We start from the raw sequence: 17,258 nt of genomic DNA on the forward strand, positions 1-17,258 counted from the left end.
CTTCTGCAGTTGTTCAAGAACCATGTTATCTGTTTCATTTTTTATAAAATGCTCAGTTCAGAAAATGATGATGCCACTAATAAAGTAGGCAGTACCATCTGGATGGGCTCTCAAATGATTGTTTTAAAGGTAACAACCAAGGAGGGGAAAAAACTACAGGGAGTTAAGACTGCATAACCTTACGCTGTAGAAGAGAAGGTGAAAAATTAATTTCTAACCAGTGATTGGTACCAAGTGCTGACATGGAGGGGTTTAATTTTTACAGTGCTGGCATTCACAATTGGTTCTGGATTTTGGGTGACAGAGTTTAAATATTTTGTATATGATTTTTTTTGTCTTAACAGAATGGGTCATACACAAATAAATGCAGATTAAGATTCAAATGAGAGCTAATATATTTCCTTAGAACAGGAGGGAAATAGGTGATTGTTCTGTTTTCACTAGGTCTATGGTTGTAGCACTTTAGGAAGCCAGATTCAAGTCAGGCTTGAACAATTTCTTTGTTTTACAATTCATTAAAAATGCTATAAACTTAATTCTAATCTTTATGCCATATGAAGTAATTGAAAAAGTTGAGGCCAGAAAAATACATGATAATATTTAGAAAGCACATAAGAAGTTTTTTTTTATTTCATGGAGAAGGAAATACTATTGTGAATCTTAGGCAATTGCATTTTGCTTTTATAACAATTGCAGTTCTTCCAAAAGCAAATCCCCATAAAAGTTTTTTAATTACTAGGATTTGAGGACAATGGAAATGAATCAACAGAGATGAATGCTGGTTGTGATTACAGGCTGGGATTCAGTAGAATAGAAAGTTCACTTGGCAAAATTTTCAACAAAATTCCAAGTCTGAATGCAAGTCACGAGGGGGATCTTAGTTGTTTTCAGTTCAGAGAAAGTAGGTGCTGTGCGTGAGCAGGGATAGAGAACAATGAAGGAAAACATAGCTGAAAGGGAGGAATATGTTGGCATTCATTAACTCAGCTGCTGGAGGTGAAGGAGGCAACAAAATGGATTATGTGTCTTGGGAGATTGGATGTCTTGAGGGAGCAGGAGTGTCCTGCCAGAAACCTGAGGATGGTAAGGCAAAGAACAGTGCAGGGTGGTGTCAGGAGGGTGAGGACACCTACCAAGACCCATGCATGTGTAAAACCCTTTCTGCAGTGTCCAGCTCTAAACCCACATCTTGCCCATTGCCGGAGTGTGAAGCTGTGACCCTGACATAACTGTGCTGTCAGATCCGCACCTGGGAGGTGGGGCCATAAAGAGCATTCCATTTGCATGCAGAAGGGCAGACTGTGTCTTGTACTTCTACTGAGAGTGTGAAAAGGATGCTGAAGGGGGAATTTAGGGTGTTTAGGGGAATTTGAAATGTTTATTTTGAAAGTTTTTTAACATGAAATGTTACTAAGTTTGGTGTGTATGTGTGTTCAAACTGCAGGGGGAAAGAGAAAAGTTCCGTTTCAGTTTATGGCTCTGTAGTTCCTATTATGTTCAGCTCTGAAAAAAAAGCACAAGTTAAGTATTGTGGCTTGTGTGAGATTTGAAGGGATTTACTGAAATTGAGTGACACCTTTTCTCTATCTCTTGACCCCCTGTGGTGATTGTTCAGTGCATTAACAGAAATACTTAGTTTCACACTTTAGTGGGAATCCCTTTGTATGTTGGGCAGCATTAGTTAAGGTTTAGTCATACAAGCAATGCTCTTTAAGCAGAGATTTAGACATGACTTATGACATGGATGTGGTTTAGTTTGGAGTTTTTCAGATTGGCCTTAAATTTGAGATGTTCTAGGGGGTGTTTTCATTTATAAAGGCACTTGTAAATATGTCACTTTGTAACAGTGGGCCAGTACTATGTGCATTTACATAGTTGGATAATATACCTATCTAGTTGGCAAACAAAACCCAAAAGCATAAAAACTCAGACCCTCAGTAATTACACTCAAGTTAATAAAGAACTGCTAAACTAAACAAGATTATAGTTTGCAGTAGTACACTATCGAAGTTATGGTTTTGCTTCACCTATTTTTGTTTACAGTCTGTTAGTTTACAGATTGTTTACAAAACTGATAGGTTTTTTGTTTACAGTCCTGATTCTTCTACGACTAGTTTGGTGTTTTTGAAAATAGGAATGATGGTTAATTTCACTATGTAAGCATTTACTTGTCACAGACAATAATAGGCTTTCAAAAATATTTTTCTTTTATACTAGAAATAACAGATTTTGTTCAAACCTAAATGATTGGAATTATAATTTCCTGTATAAATAGAGGTACAATTTTCTGTGAATCATAGTGAAGGATGTGATGCTGTGGCTGTAACTGAAATGTGGTTGAAAGTAGTCATGCAGAACTGCAGCTTGAAGCAACAAATATGTAAAGTCAAAGGTCAAAATGCAAAGGGAAGAGGCCTTTAATGATACACTTGAAGTAACTTGCAGCCCAGGAGAAGTTTTGTTTGCTTGGTTTTTTTACATATGAGAAAACAATGATATAATAATGCTACAGTTTAATAACAGTTTCTTAACACTTAATAATATGTCAGTTTTCCTGTTGAATATTTAGTGCTCCTGCATAAAACTAGGTATACTGCTGGATGTGTCAGCATGATTGTGTGTCTAAGTGTATTGTAAAATGCAATGTTAGTGGTGGGGTTTTTGGTTCAGTTCTCCCTGAGTGTTTTAAGCAATTGACAGACAGGTTTCATTTTTATATTTGTAACAAAACACATCAGCCTGTATGGTTGAATGCAAAAGCCCAGCTTTTATCACCTTGTGTATGAGAAATTACCTCAGTTACAATCCAAATATGTAGTTTTCTTTCTTGTCATGACTTTACAGAAATACAGGGCAAAAACCCAGCTGTACAGACTGCATATGTGTGTGTACTTATTTTTACAACTTCAGTTAGATATATCTATCTTTGTTGCTATACTCTATGAACATTTCACCTTTCTAAATGAGGGGAATTCTGTTGCCCTTTCTCAATTTATACATGAGACACTAACATAAATCAACTTGCCTGTGGTAATGCAGGAATATTTTGGTAGAACAGAGTAGACAGAGGCCATAGTGTGTAACAGAAGCTTTCTCTTCACAAGGCACCACCATATAGACAAGGCAAAGGGTGATGGGCACAAATTGTACCAGGAGAATTTCTTTTTTACAGTGAGAACATTAATTCACTGAAACAATCTCCCTAGAGTCCCCATCACTGGGAGCTTCTGAGATCAACTGGACAGGGTGCTAGATCATCTCAGATCAGCTCAGGTCCCTGACCCATGAGTGTTTGCTTCAGATGTTCTTTCAAGGTTCCTTCTAACCTGTCTGTTCTGTGATTCAATGGTGAGTCTTTTCATTTTGGTTGCAAACCAATGCTCAGTCTATTGGATTGACCTTCCTGTATAGGTAAGCAACTTCGGACACCCCTGATAGCATGAAACAAAACAAAACCAGCAAAAAAACAGCCTTATTTCATGTAACTAATTCTGAATCTAGACCATTCTTTTCAGCTTTTGCTGTGACAGTTTAATGGGCTCACTTTTTCAAAAATGTTTTTAAAGTAATTTTTCTTCCTTCAATTGAGAAAGTAATAGTACCACCCGCAGCTTTTCCTTTCTGATTGCCTATATGCTGTTCTAACAACAATGCTGCAATGTTATATTAGCTTAGAACTAAAATCCATTGATCACTTATGTTAATTGTATCTTTATTAAGTACTTTTAACATATTGCCATCAGAAGAAAGGAAGCTTTATTCTTGTATCAATAGAATTGATGGGGAAGAGAGTGAAAGCTGCTTCCCATGTTTTTTTGTTTCTATTTGTTAATTAAAAAAAATCTCTGTATAGCCTTTTCTTCTCATAAACATGTCTTTGGTAATGTTTGTGAAGCCATTGAATCACTGAATTAGCTTAGTTTTCAGTGTGGGCAGTCTTTGTTTCATGTTGTTTTTTTGTTTGGGGATTTTTGTTAGGTTTTTCAGTTTTTTTTTCTTTTTTTGTTAAGCAGTGCTTTCTTCTGGGGTGGATACTGAAATGGTTGTGTTGATTCAGAAGAAAGAGTTTGCTTCATGTGGCTCAGCATTATTGCGTTTCTCATTCATTTAGTAGACAGCAAAGCATCACATAGTTAAGCAGAAATAATTTAATACCTTTTATTCTTTAAGTGGCTTCAGTTTACCAGTGCCTGAATAGTCATTGGTTTGGACTGATAGTAACAGCATTTCATCCTATCTTATATATGTTTCTGAAATAAATCAAGCCTTATATACTATTGAAATTTATAACAATCACAATTAATGCAGAAAAAAAAATTACATAGTTCATGTTTCAGCCATTTTCTTAAAGATGTTCAAGTACAGAATTGAAGTCCTTCCAGTCCTTTCACCACCATTTTTTTAAAGTTATCAGCTGAGCCAGTGCACTGAGGACAATAAATGTCAAGGAAGGAATAGAAACCAAGAGGTAAAAGGGAGAGTGCCTGAAGCCAGCAGTGCCATCAAGTGAGCCATGATAAATAGTGTCACTGAGAGACAGCTGGTGGGACAGAGGCAGCTTGGTGGTTGCTGAGGTGGGGCTGTGTGTCACAGCTTGCTTCCTTGTACCAGGTGTATGATGAGGAAAGAGAAGACTTGCAGGTTGTCTCAGAAAAAGGAATTGTGAATTAAACAGGCAGGTACCGTTTGAAGCTTCTCCTGGGTGTGACAGTCCTGACACAAGAACATCAGCGTGCTGTGCTGCCACTGATGAACTGTCACAGTGATGCCACCGAGAGCAGCTGCTGCCATGTTTGCAGTCACTCTTAAATTTTCAAAGCAAGAGAGCTGCTTGTGAGGAAGTCTGCCAGATCTCCGCTCAGGAGAGGCCAGCATGTGTTTCTGGAAACTGGAGCAGCTGCATGTAGGCATGTCAAATCATCTTCACTGAGAAGGAAACTTTTCTGACCCTAGCTGTGCACTTTGACACAGCAGCTAAGCCTGATGTTTGCAGCATGCTGATACAGCCTGTCCTGCTCAGAGACTTCTGCTGATAGATCCAGCTCATTATTGGATTCTAGATGAGGCTGACCCACAGCCTGAGGTACTTTAGGAAGCTAAAACTGTGTGCTATTTAAAAAGGCCATGTACTCAAAGGTATTAGGAAAAGCTTCGTTTCCCAGCACCAGCGTAGTGCCACAACCTGTTACATGACCCAACACCAATTAAGTGTCTTAATGCCTGGTAGACTTCTTCTTGAGAATACCAAGTATTCTTGTAATCATCATGGCATAAGTGGAACTGCTTTGGCTGTGTTGTCTAGGGATTTGCATAGTTTGTGGATAATCAGTGGGACTAGAAACAATTCTAAAATATACTTGCAGATTATGATCTTAATGATGCCTGAAAGCATTTTTTAAATGAAATTTGAAGTTATTTTAATTGAAATAATGTTTAAAATCTAATTTACTCTTCATTTATCGTCTGTGTTGGATTCAACTTTTAGGGAAAAGCCATATCACTTAACTCCAGTACCCTTTATAGTCATTCTGTCTGGATCAATGTTTGGGTAGTACATAGTGAAAGAAAACTTTAACAGTGACCTGGTAGTTCTTGAACAGGTGTCTGCATTATTGTGTGCTTTTAATATTTTTAGCTAGAACCAGAATTATGAGTTTGGTTAACTAGTTTGCTGCAGATTCCTAGGCAGCCTTGACCTTGATACCCACTTGATACCTCAGTGAAACACTTCTGAACAGAGTTGTTCTGGAGATACCTAAGTTAAAGGTCAAGAGATGGCACATTACCGTGGTAGTGAAAGCTGTATAGATATCAAGAAAATTGAGGTGCATTTGAATTTTGAAGATTTTTTTTTTTTGTAATTAACTTGAATTCAGTTTTCTAAAGGAGTGGTTGAGTTTAATGGCTTGTACTGTGTGTCTTTTGAGAGAGAAAATTTTCATTCATTGTAAAGGGAAAGTAGAGAGGGAGGAGTGTGCTAAGTGTTCTTCACAGAAAGCTTTGCAACAGCAAAAATAAAGGTAGCATTTATTTGTGCTTTTTTTTTTTCTGGCACAAAAATAAAAAATGTTTTTTTTGAAATCTAGCTGATTGCTATTACAAATTTTATTTCTCTTTTCTGCAGTCCTAAGTTCAAATGCCACAGGAGATGAGCTCTCTTTTAAAGTTAAGAGTGGGAGGATGGAGAGGGTGAGGGGGAGTTGGGAACTATTCAGATCTCATCAGCCATATAACTTGACAGTTTTTTTAATAGAACACAGAAACAACTGGTGCACATCACTTTTGCACATGCACTGATAAAAAATGAACAGTCAATTGTTTGTATCTTTGCTGGACTGCTAAATTATAAAGTCCAAGATTTCAAAAGGTTTGAATCCATATCCTTCAGTTTGGGGAATGTGGTTAATTATGAGTACAGATCTTTTTGAAGTTCTGCCTGGTTTACAAGGTTAAATGTTTATTTGCACCTGCCAGGCAGTTAACTACCTCAAATATTATGTGAACAGAAAAAGTACATACTTAAAGTTTTAGTTGTTATGAATTGGTATCTGTGGAATTCCTTGCAAGGACTTAGAAACCGTCTTTGAAAAGGTGGGAGACTGTAAATTCCTTGGGCAGAAGATTTCTTTATGTTGCATCCACTGTTTTTATAGCTTTAAAGTAAACCATTCAGTGATGCAAAGGACCGCTAGGATGTGTCCATACATCCAGCCGTAGCAAAGCAGATCTGATCTAGAAACAATTTACTCTGTTTGTTACTCAGTTTGGGCCAGTGAGTGAAAGCATTTAATTCTAACTTTTGCTTCCTGCTTGTTTTTTGATCCAAAGCCTCAAAGGTAGTCAGGAGAGGAAAATAATTAAGTTAATTCAAGCCTTAAATTTGAAAGTTTGATAGGACTTGGGAGGACGTGATTCCAAGTGATTTATCAAAAGGTCCAAATGTAAATGGTTTAACTGAGTGGTATAATATATTCCATAATGCTACTGTTTGGATAAGCTAACTAGAAGGAGTAGATATTTAGAAAGAGTGTGTTAAAGATTAATGATATTCAATGAAAAAGTTTATTTAGACTTAGGGAGTGCAAAACCTAACACAAGTTTGTCTGGTTCCAGTCCCTGGTGGTAATCATGTAGCTTTGTATACAGTTTTACAAGTACATAAATGAAATTGAGAGTAAAAATTAACACAGGAAGATAAGCTAAAACTGACATTGCTTTGGCATTGATTCCTAGTAGAAACTTGTCAATTTGAAATAAAATTGTGTAAAATGTTCTATATCTGAAGTAAGTAAAAAAAAAGAAAATAAATGTTTTTATATAGTTTTAAAACTTTTTGCCTACCAGCTTTAATATGGTCCCAGTATATCACAGGAGGACTGTGCTGTACAGTGCATGAAACTGTAGGATGTTTGGTTTTGTTACTAACTGCAATGATTTGCCTGTCTGCTCCTTGGTCTGAAAAATATTCAGTAGTAATAAGCTACATTTTAACTAAAAGAAAACAAAAACTAAAAATTATTGACTAAGTTAGTGGATCTATTTTTACTATCTTTTAGTAGTTGCTTCATAAATTGTTCATTTTCTGCATACTTCAGGGCTGTTCTTCAGAGAAGATTAAAGTTTATTCTTAACATAAAGGAAAACTAGAAATTCTTAGAATGTCCTGTAAAATGCATCTGAAGTTTTTATTGTTACTTTATCATTTCAGGTTAGAGGCCTATTGGCCAGCTTGATCACAAAGCTCCTCCCATAGATGCTTTCTCAGCACAAAGCCTTGGAAGATCCAAGTGTGTTGGATCTTGGAGAATCTGAGAGTGTTTCTAAAGTTTAAAAGCTTTTCTTTTTTACAGCAGATTTGGTTAGGTTGGTGACTTTGGAAAAAGTTTTTTATATGCATCACACACATGCATGTTTATTTGCATCAAACTGGTGGAAACCTCCTCTGAAGTTGCCCTAGTTGAAGATTTCCTGCAGCTTCCCACTGGGAAGATGCCCTGTTCTTCCACTGAAAATGGAAGAGCAAGGTCCCCATATTGTGCCTTTCCTGATTAATTCTTTCTGGCAATTTGTTGTGTTCCCCTTGCAGTTTTGTGGTGTATCACTAATACATCAAACTAAACTTCAAAGTACCAAGCAAAACTGATAGGATATTTGGAGGATAAGAGGGAATAGCAGCTCCCAGTAACTTGATAACTCTTAAGAAGTTGATTGATAGTTCTTGGTAATGAATTCATAGGATTCAGTCCCCAAAATTTTACATATGGCTCGGTGTTTATCTTTGCAGCTTGTCCATTGTAGTAGATGCCCTTTTGCAAATTAATGGAAATAATGCCTTTAAACTGCTAAATTTGGCAGAAATAACCAACTATAACAACGTTACTTGTATAGTAAAATATTGTGCCCCCTGTGATCTGCAGATCTATTAAACTTTTCTGACAGTTTGAGAACTGTGAGAACTGTAGTGGATTGAGTTTTTGACATTCTTATTGGCTAAGCAACATTTTATGCCTAGCTGACGGTCATTAGCCAGCTCTGGTTTATTTGGTAACAGAAGTCCTAAGCTTTTGAAGATCAGTGCACTCTCTTTGGCAATTAACTTTGTTCACCTTAGCTATGAACCTTAATATCAAAGTGCTTCTTTGCTGTTTTTGTAACTGGGTAAGTGCCTTCATACTTCACTTGTCCCAGTTTCTTCCCTTTCACATGACTGACCTAATTAAAAAACAGACAGCTCAATAATTCTACCATAAGCTAGTAATAATGAAACTGTGGGAGTCCTTGAAGCCCTTTATCATTCAAATACACAGTGGTTTCATGAATAAAGTGGATGACTAAGTATTACTTATAGAAGTAAGGGAGATTATTAGCAGTGGAAGACACATTTGAACTTGCTGAAAGCCTGGCTTTTGTCTAGAGAAAGACCTACTCTCCGTAATAATTACACCAGGTCTTCATTTTATCCCAGCATTCTCCTCTTGTTCACGCTTTCAGTGACTGAATAGCTTGCTGTTGCTTGTTAATCCCTGCAGGAATGCGGCTTTGGATACGGGGAGGATGCACAGTGCATGACATGCAGGCCAAACAGATTCAAGGAAGACTGGGGCTTTCAGAAGTGCAAGCCTTGTCTGGATTGTGCCTTGGTTAACAGGTTTCAGAAGGCCAACTGTTCTGCTACCAGCAATGCACTATGTGGGGACTGTTTACCAGGGTAAGACCATTTCTGAAGATAAGACTTGAACCAATTCTAACCTGATTTGCATTAAAATTGCTTGTCCATGTTTTCTGGATAAATGTTGGTACCCTTTGTGTATGTATGAAGGTCCTATGTTCTAATCTTGGCTTTACTGTATTATCTGAGCACATAATTTCTGAATTGCAGGAGTAATTATCTACAAAAACGGTTTGATAATTACCTACTTGGTCTGTGAGAGTATTGTCTGTACAGCACCTGAGCAAAATACCTCAAACAGTGTTACTGGTGATTTAGTTCATTGTTATAAACATTTAAACATTTGAAAACATACACTGCTACCTTCTTCAAAAAATTATCACATTATTTGCTTGCATTTTTTTCTGCCCTTTGGTCAATGCCTAATAATTCTCATGCACATAGATTCTTAGGTCAAAAGCAGTGTCTGTGGTTTACTTTCGGATATTTCTTTCACCTTTCTTGTCTTTAAAATTCATAAAGCATGATCCTAGCTGAAAATCATAAATTAATCTGAAGGAATTGTTTGCTGAAACTGCTCTTATAAATCAAGAGCTGTGCTTCATTTGTTGCCCAGTCATCCCAAAATTCTGTTATTAATTTTCTCTGTTTGTGCTATTAAATCTTAAGATCTCTAAAAAGCTATTCTTTCCATTGTTGCCAAGTTCTGATATTATAAACACCTGCCATGAATTTGTAAAAAGACATTTTTGTTGCTTTTTTGAACTAGTAATTTAGCTGACAGTAATAGTGTATGAGAACTGATTTGAAACTGTAACAGTCTTTGTATTTTCAGAGTATATATTTCAGACTTGCTAAAAAATTCATATATTTGTTTAGTATCTATATTTCAGCTGTTCTATTTTATTTGTATATATATATTTTTTTTTTTAATGCCAACGATCAAATACCTGAACACTGTTGAAGCTTCTGCTATTACTCCTTCTCAAGCTAGTGGTGAATCCTCTTCATTTAAAAGCAGGTTTGGTAGCTAATCTTAGCTTAAGTCACTGTACAAGAGGGTGCAGCCCCAGGCATTATAGATGTTACTCACAACCACTTTTAGTACTACTTGCAGCCACATGGTACATTGATTAATGCTCTTATAGCATATTAATATATAATTATTGCAGGGCTTACTTGGTTGTCAGCAAGGAGAAGATTTTCTTCTTCTGTAAACAATATAAGCTGAATTTTGGAAGATGAGAAAGGATTAAAAGAGAAGCCACATTAGGACATGAATTAAAGGTAAAGCTAAGCTGGAGGACATGGGAATGCTTCTCAGTATTCCAGTCAAGAATGCCTCCTAGATAGGTGTGTTGAGTATGTTTTAAAATGAGAGCTGCTTCCACAACCTGAGTTTTCTGATGGCATAGCTGGAAACAGGAGGAAGGAGGGAGGGAGACATGGCCATGGCAAGGCTAGTCATGAGACCCTTGGTCTGGATATTTTGAGTAACAGAACTTCAAAACATACCACCACTCATACCTGTCCTTCAGTTTAGATGCTGCCCAAACAAATGGAGGGTACAGCTAGGTTAACCAAATAGTTTAACTGATGTTTTACCTCTCAGCAGTCTTATTTATTTCTGTTTTGCATGGGTTTCCAACATGCCATTCTCTATTGTTCAACTTCAAAATACTACAGTGAGCATGTCAGCTAGAAACAAATATTAACGTATTTTGTTCAGAGTAAATTATCACAGTGATCTCTTCAGTCTTGCAGCCTGTGGATCTGTTTCTGTTCACATTGATAAAGTGGGAGTTTCTTGAGCAGTTGGAAAGCTGTTTGTATTATCTGATAAAAGCTTCATACTTCAATGGCATGTGCAGTGTTAGGAATATAACATCACTAGAGTTGGCACCTTTTATTTAATGTGCCACTACCACAACATGTACTCATCTTGAACAGGCCACTACTGCTGATTCTGTCTTACTACTAATGAATGGTTGAAAGACAGACAGACCTATTTGATTAGGGGCTGTAGGTAAGTTCTTTAGAGGATGTCATACATAAAAATTTGAAATACAGCATTATAAAGTTCTGCTTTTTCTTTGGTGCTACTCTTGTTCCCTGATTGAGAATGTAGGGTTTTGCCAGTCACTGTAGTCAATATGATCTTCAAACATTAGCTCAGTATTAAAGTTCTTGAAGGGTCTTTAAATAAAATGTCACTGATATCCAGCCTGTTATATATTTTTAGAGGTGATAATTACCTTGTAATATATAGATCAATCACTTCACTTTTAGTTTTTAGACATGTAACTAAGCCTGCATAAGGTAAGTTCTTAATGCATGTCATTAATGTATGTTTGATCTGTGTGGAAAATGGGATATTGATTTCTGTCCAAAATCTCCAGAACTGTTTTTCTTCTGTGAATATCAGATTTGGACTAACAGATCTAGATGTTTTCCTCCTATTTATTTTCAATCTGTCTTGTCCTATTAATTAATAGCTACTGTACTTTTGTTTACTTTTATTTTCTTCTGTTTCCTGATTGTTTGCATTCAGACACAGATTGACAAAACTTGCAATTATAGAAGATTTTGTTAAAACACCTGAATTATTTTGTGAGGAATAATAACTTGTTTTGGTTAACTATTTTTTCACATTCTGCTATCTTCTAGATTTTATAGGAAGACTAAACTTGGAGGCTTTCAAGACATGGAATGTGTTCCTTGTGGTGATCCTCCTCCTCCCTATGAGCCTCACTGTAAGTGCTGGTTTTGCTGTTTTTTCTTTTAACTTTAAAGCCTGGCCAAAAAAAAAATTATAGTCACAGTCACAAACTCTTTTTAAAATTAATTTTCTTGTTACTAAATTATTTTGTTCATACATTTCAGCAGGTCCAGTACTATCATTGAGAAGCTCCCACAAATAGCCAGTCCAATGCTGATCAACATTCCTGTCACACAACATGGTCAGGGAGTCTTGATTCCACTTCTGATCTTGTCTTATAATTTTTTAATTTCTGTGTTAATGCCAAAAGAAAAGCAATCTTCCTAGACCCTCTGATAACTGTCAGGTAGGGTCCTTTCCTGACAGCCAAAAAGGTATTTGTTGATACATTTAAAAACAACTTTTATACTATGGTTACAGTGAGAGAGAACAATATAGACAATAACTTTATATTCTTGTATACTGTTAAAAGGAAGTAAGTAATTGGTTTGTCTATTTGTTTTTTGCCAATGAGAGAATTAGAGTCTCTTCAAAATGAGAGAACCTCTTTATTCTGTAGCAGAAGCCTTGTTACCACTTCTTCCAAGACTGTTGGTGGTCTACATTGCATCATGTTTTTAATTCATTTAAAAGAGTGAACTATTCTTTTTGTATTTATTGCTGTCTACTTTTTTAAAATAAAAAAATACATGTGATTCAAAATAATTATGTGGAAAATCTTGGGGTTACTTGTTTGTTTCTGTAACAGTGAAGTTATGTTTTAGGAGGTTTTTCCCCCTAGTTCATTTGTTTATAGAAAGAATAAATTGTCAGGGTCCTGAAATACTTTATGCTACTTTAATAAATACACACAGTCTCTTATAAATATCCTTTCTTTTTTTTTTTAATTGTGTAAAATTAAAATGGAACCAAGAGTAAACTATTGTGCATTTAACCCATACTTTTCAATAATTTTATATTGCATTAACTTCAATGAAATAATTCATCTTCTTCAACATTTCATATATTGCTTTAATAGTCTTTTTTCAAATAAACCAAACTTTCTTCTGTTTTTTCCATCCTAGTTTTAGTGCCTTTTGGGTAATAAACTTGTAAAACCAGATTTTCAAACATTTTCCACAACTATGAAAACTTTTAAGGACTGCAACACTCAAAGCCTGTAAATCAGAGAATAAGTCAAATAAGTTCTAATGTTTGCAGCAGTAACTCATGCCCATGTATAACATAAGCCTAGAAAGTAAATTCAAAAATGTTCAACTATTTTTGTAGTCTAGACAGTATCTTAGTATGTTTAGAAAGAATGTTCTTCATATCAAATACTGTCGGGTTTGATGCCAAGAATGAAATGCTGATCTCAACTTACTGATGTAAATCACTCAAATTCAATGAGTTGCAGAAGTTATTCTAGACAGAGTATAGCCAGGCTATTTCATCTGTGTATGTATTTTAATTCCTTCAACTGGGAAAATTCAGTATTATCCCCTTCATCTCTTTTTAATCTTTTTTTATCTGAAAAAATAAAAAAGTGAAATGTAAAGTGGAACAATGTTATTCTAATGGAGGATCTCTAATTCATAAATTCATTTTATGGGTTTTTTCCTCTTCTCTTGTTTGTTCCCTTCTAAGAAAGTGTGCTCTTCAAACATGAATTCTGTTCTCTAGCACAATCAAAGACAGGGAAGAGGAAATTATCTCCCATATCATTCGTCTTTGACTGTAGTTAGCGACTTGTGTATTTCATATTTTTCAAAGTCACAAGTTATTATTTTGAAAAGGTGATGAAAGAACAGTTGCCAAGTCTTCTGAAATAACTCAGATTGTTTAGTTTATAGTGATTTGGCTTTTGTAATTGAGCCTGAGCTTGGATCCTAAATTGAACCATTAGGAAGCTATTACTCATTTTAAATGGACAACAGGCAACCCCATGGAAAAGAGCATTTTCTTTGGCACAAGCTGAAGTGGTAAATCCAGATTAGAGACATTTTCATTCCCTACTCTCATGGCTGGCACACCACCTTTGGCTAAATGTCAGAAGTGGTAACAGCAAAGTTGTGAGAATTGGCAAGTATTTCTAGCTTTTACAGAAGCAATAATGAAAGGTTTGAAATCATTAAAATGTTTGTTATTTGCATAGTAACCACCCATTAAAATCCTAAATAACAGAAACCCTACATGAAGTACAGTTGCCATATGTTGCTGTGGTTTTCAGGAGGCTTTTGTTCAGAATTTGTGTGTTGATTCTTCAGGTACTAACAGCAGCTGCCTCAGTTTTGGAAAGTGTATATGCCTTCCTCAAGCGGCCTAGGAAGTTTTTCCTACAACAGTTGCTAAATGAACTGAAGTACTTTTGAGTTTTAGCGTCAAATAGGGGAAAATTTAGGTCCGAGTAAAAACCATGATTCTGTAAGTGTACATAAATAATGTGTGGAACATTTTACATGTAATGCTGAAAGTGTTAGTGGTCTATTTCAATAATGGATGTATTTTGATAGTTAAGACTGCATTACTTGAAGCTAAGTGGAGATAGACCATTAAGTGTGTGGGACAAGCTCTCAGTGATCAGAGAACTAAGTTCTAATTCTCTGCTTTTCTTATCCTTCTCTCTTTCCACTGTGAAACTGAAAGTCAAATATTAGTGCAGCTAGCTCTTATGTTACAGATGAAAAGGAAAAGTTTAAATGTCCTGTTTCAATGAATTAATTGTCCTCCAAGGTGTGTGGCAATCTTTTGTTTGCTTAAGAACATTACCAGAAGGGCACAAAGGCTCACAGCCCCCTACCTGGACTACAGGCTCATGTTAAAGCAGAGACATGGATCAAATTCTTTCTAGTAGCAGTTGATTATTACCCAGCTAACTATAAATCTAAATACTTGCTTTTATCTCTTTTCTGTAGACATTTTAAAACAGATCTGGTTTAAATATTTACTCATGAAAAAATGAGTTTGTGAATTGCTGGAGGCAAAGTTGAAAGGATTCTATAATGAACAAGTAAAGAGAGTATTAGAGGCCAGGAGAATTGCTATCACCTTTGTGCAAACTTTAGAGGGGGACACAATGACTTATGTGTGTTTTTTAAATGTCAGACAATTAAATACACAATTATATAGTTATATTTTAATTTACTTAGTTCAGATAAATAAACTATACAGACCAATCTTATGTATTTGGTCAGCATCTAAACATTAGAAATGTTTAGATGCTGACCAAATGCATGTTTTTAAAATTGTTTTTAAAATTGTGATTTATGCTCGCTTTGTAAATTGAAGACATTTTTGTCACCGAAGACTTTTTTTTTTCTCATCTGAATGACAGAATATGAATTCTTTGAACTGGGAATTTGAGTGGAATTAGAATTTATCATGGATGTAAATTCTGAAAAAGAAGCTAATATAGACTGTCCAAAAGTGTTGAAACAGTAAGTTTGATAGGGTTCAATGACACTTTTTTCTCAGTACCAATTTAGATTTGCAGAGTTCACTCTCCTGCTCAGGCCACTGTTGTGCTTTCCCCACAGTTATGCTTAAACTGTTGCTGAAACTGCTCAGTAAGCTGGACTGTGAAATCTGTCTGTGATAGAACAGAATTAAAATAATTCCCTTCTAAAGGTTATTTTTAAATCCAATGAGCTCATTGACCTCAAAACACTTGGGGTGGCACAAGTTAAGGAGAGATGTGGGAATGGTTCAGGTAATGAGCAGATTTTCTGAAGATACCATTGCTTTCTTGGAACAACCATTATGTTATCAGCTAGTCTGTCTTAGCAAATAAGCAAAGCAAAAAAAAAAAAACAACACCATTAGAAATCATGATTACCTTCTTTCAGTCATAAGAAGATGGCAGATTAAAATTGAATCAAGAGATATATGTCAGATATTCTTACAAGTGGTTCCTTTTGTATTGTTCAACTCAAAATGCAGAGAAGCCCCAGAGTTACAAGAATCCTTTCGTTTCTGGACTGGCTTTCTACTAAGCAGAAGAGCCTGTGGCAAGAAACCTTTTTGAGATGTAGTACAAAAATAGTTCCTAGAACTTCCACATTAATATTCTTTTCTGTATCAATCTAAAATCAGTGATGTTCCCCTTTTATGTGCAAATTCAGAATTTGGTAGAATTTAGCTGTACCAACAGTTAATTTGGAATAAATTGAGAGAGTCAAGGAAATGAGAAAATTAACACCTAGGCGCAAGAGAGTATTTTACAGCCAATCAGCCACCAAAAGAACAGACTTGTGCTTTTTTTCCCTCTAGCAACCACACTGTTACATTTATTACAATACAAATTTTTTACATCATGAAAAATTGCACAGCTTTTCCAGCCAAAAAATTTCTCAGGTTTTCTGCTTGTCTTCATGGCATAGATCAAGGAGCATGGGAATCTGGGGGACACAGGATGGGGGAGGGATACCATTCCATGTGGAGCTTGGGAAACTAGCCTCTACATGTTCCGGGAAATAAACACATTCTTTGCTTCAATGAAGCAGAAATGTTTTGTTGGGTAAGTCCCAGCAGTGGACATATCTCCAGTTTGATTGTAACATCATGTGCATTTGAAATAAACTGGCAATCAGGTCTAAAATTGCTACTTTGCCATGAACCAGATTGATTTCAATTATAAAGTGTGTCTCAAACTAGAAAAGAAACAGTTTTTTACTAAGGTGTGGAATAAAAGTAGAGACTATGGCTTGTTGAGCCAAAATACATAAAGAAGATCATTAAATGTGAAAACATCACATTTTCTTGAGGCATCCATATCTTACCTGCTTTAAATTTTGTTCCTTTAAGGAACTCCTATGACATTTTGACTGCCTTAACTAAGGCTGATGACAAAGTTCCCTTTACAGTTTTCTTGTGTAGAATTTTTGTTAGTTACTTTCTGTAAGTTTACAGTATTGTTTTATCTGGGAACTAAATATAAGTGTTCTGGAGCTGTGTCACCCTTCAAAACCACAAGGTATGTTGTTTCACTAATGAAAAGTACTATTTAGGGGACAAAATCTGATGTTGTTTCTTTCTTCCTGGTGTTAAAAGTGTAGGATGGGTAGGAAAAGTGTAGGATGGTGTAGGAAAAGTCAGGTTTCACATAGATCTACTTATTTACATTACCAAGATTAGGATCTGTGACTTTGTAAACTTTCCTGTGAGTGTAATGGGTATTGGGGGTATTCAAGGACTAAACATCAGAACAAAGCTGAAAAGCTAGAAATTGCAGTCTGCAGGGTTAGAACTTATCTTGTTTTGTAAGGGGGGAGCTGGAAGCTTGCTGACTACATGTGTATTCTGTAAAATAATTTCACTAGTGGTAAAACAGAAAAAATCCCATTGTCTCAGCTTTGCTGAAACTTTCTATATTATTTCATTAAACAGAAATAC

At 35.8% G+C, this 17,258-nt stretch overlaps 1 protein-coding gene across 3 annotated transcripts in view; it reads left to right on the forward strand.

The window, feature by feature from the left end:
* Window positions 1-17,258, forward strand: part of TNFRSF19 (TNF receptor superfamily member 19) — a 54,864-nt gene that overhangs the window by 12,582 nt on the left and 25,024 nt on the right. For all 3 annotated transcript variants that reach the window (XM_054271901.1, XM_054271902.1, XM_054271903.1), the window contains 2 exons: window positions 9,030-9,208; window positions 11,837-11,922. In XM_054271901.1, coding sequence (XP_054127876.1) covers window positions 9,030-9,208; window positions 11,837-11,922 — 265 coding nt within the window. The remainder of the gene's footprint in view (window positions 1-9,029; window positions 9,209-11,836; window positions 11,923-17,258) is intronic.

The sequence above is a fragment of the Melozone crissalis genome, unplaced genomic scaffold (genome assembly GCF_028551555.1).
Source record: "Melozone crissalis strain CALT ecotype California unplaced genomic scaffold, PUWL_Pcris_2 ptg000013l_1, whole genome shotgun sequence".
NCBI lineage: Eukaryota > Metazoa > Chordata > Aves > Passeriformes > Passerellidae > Melozone > Melozone crissalis.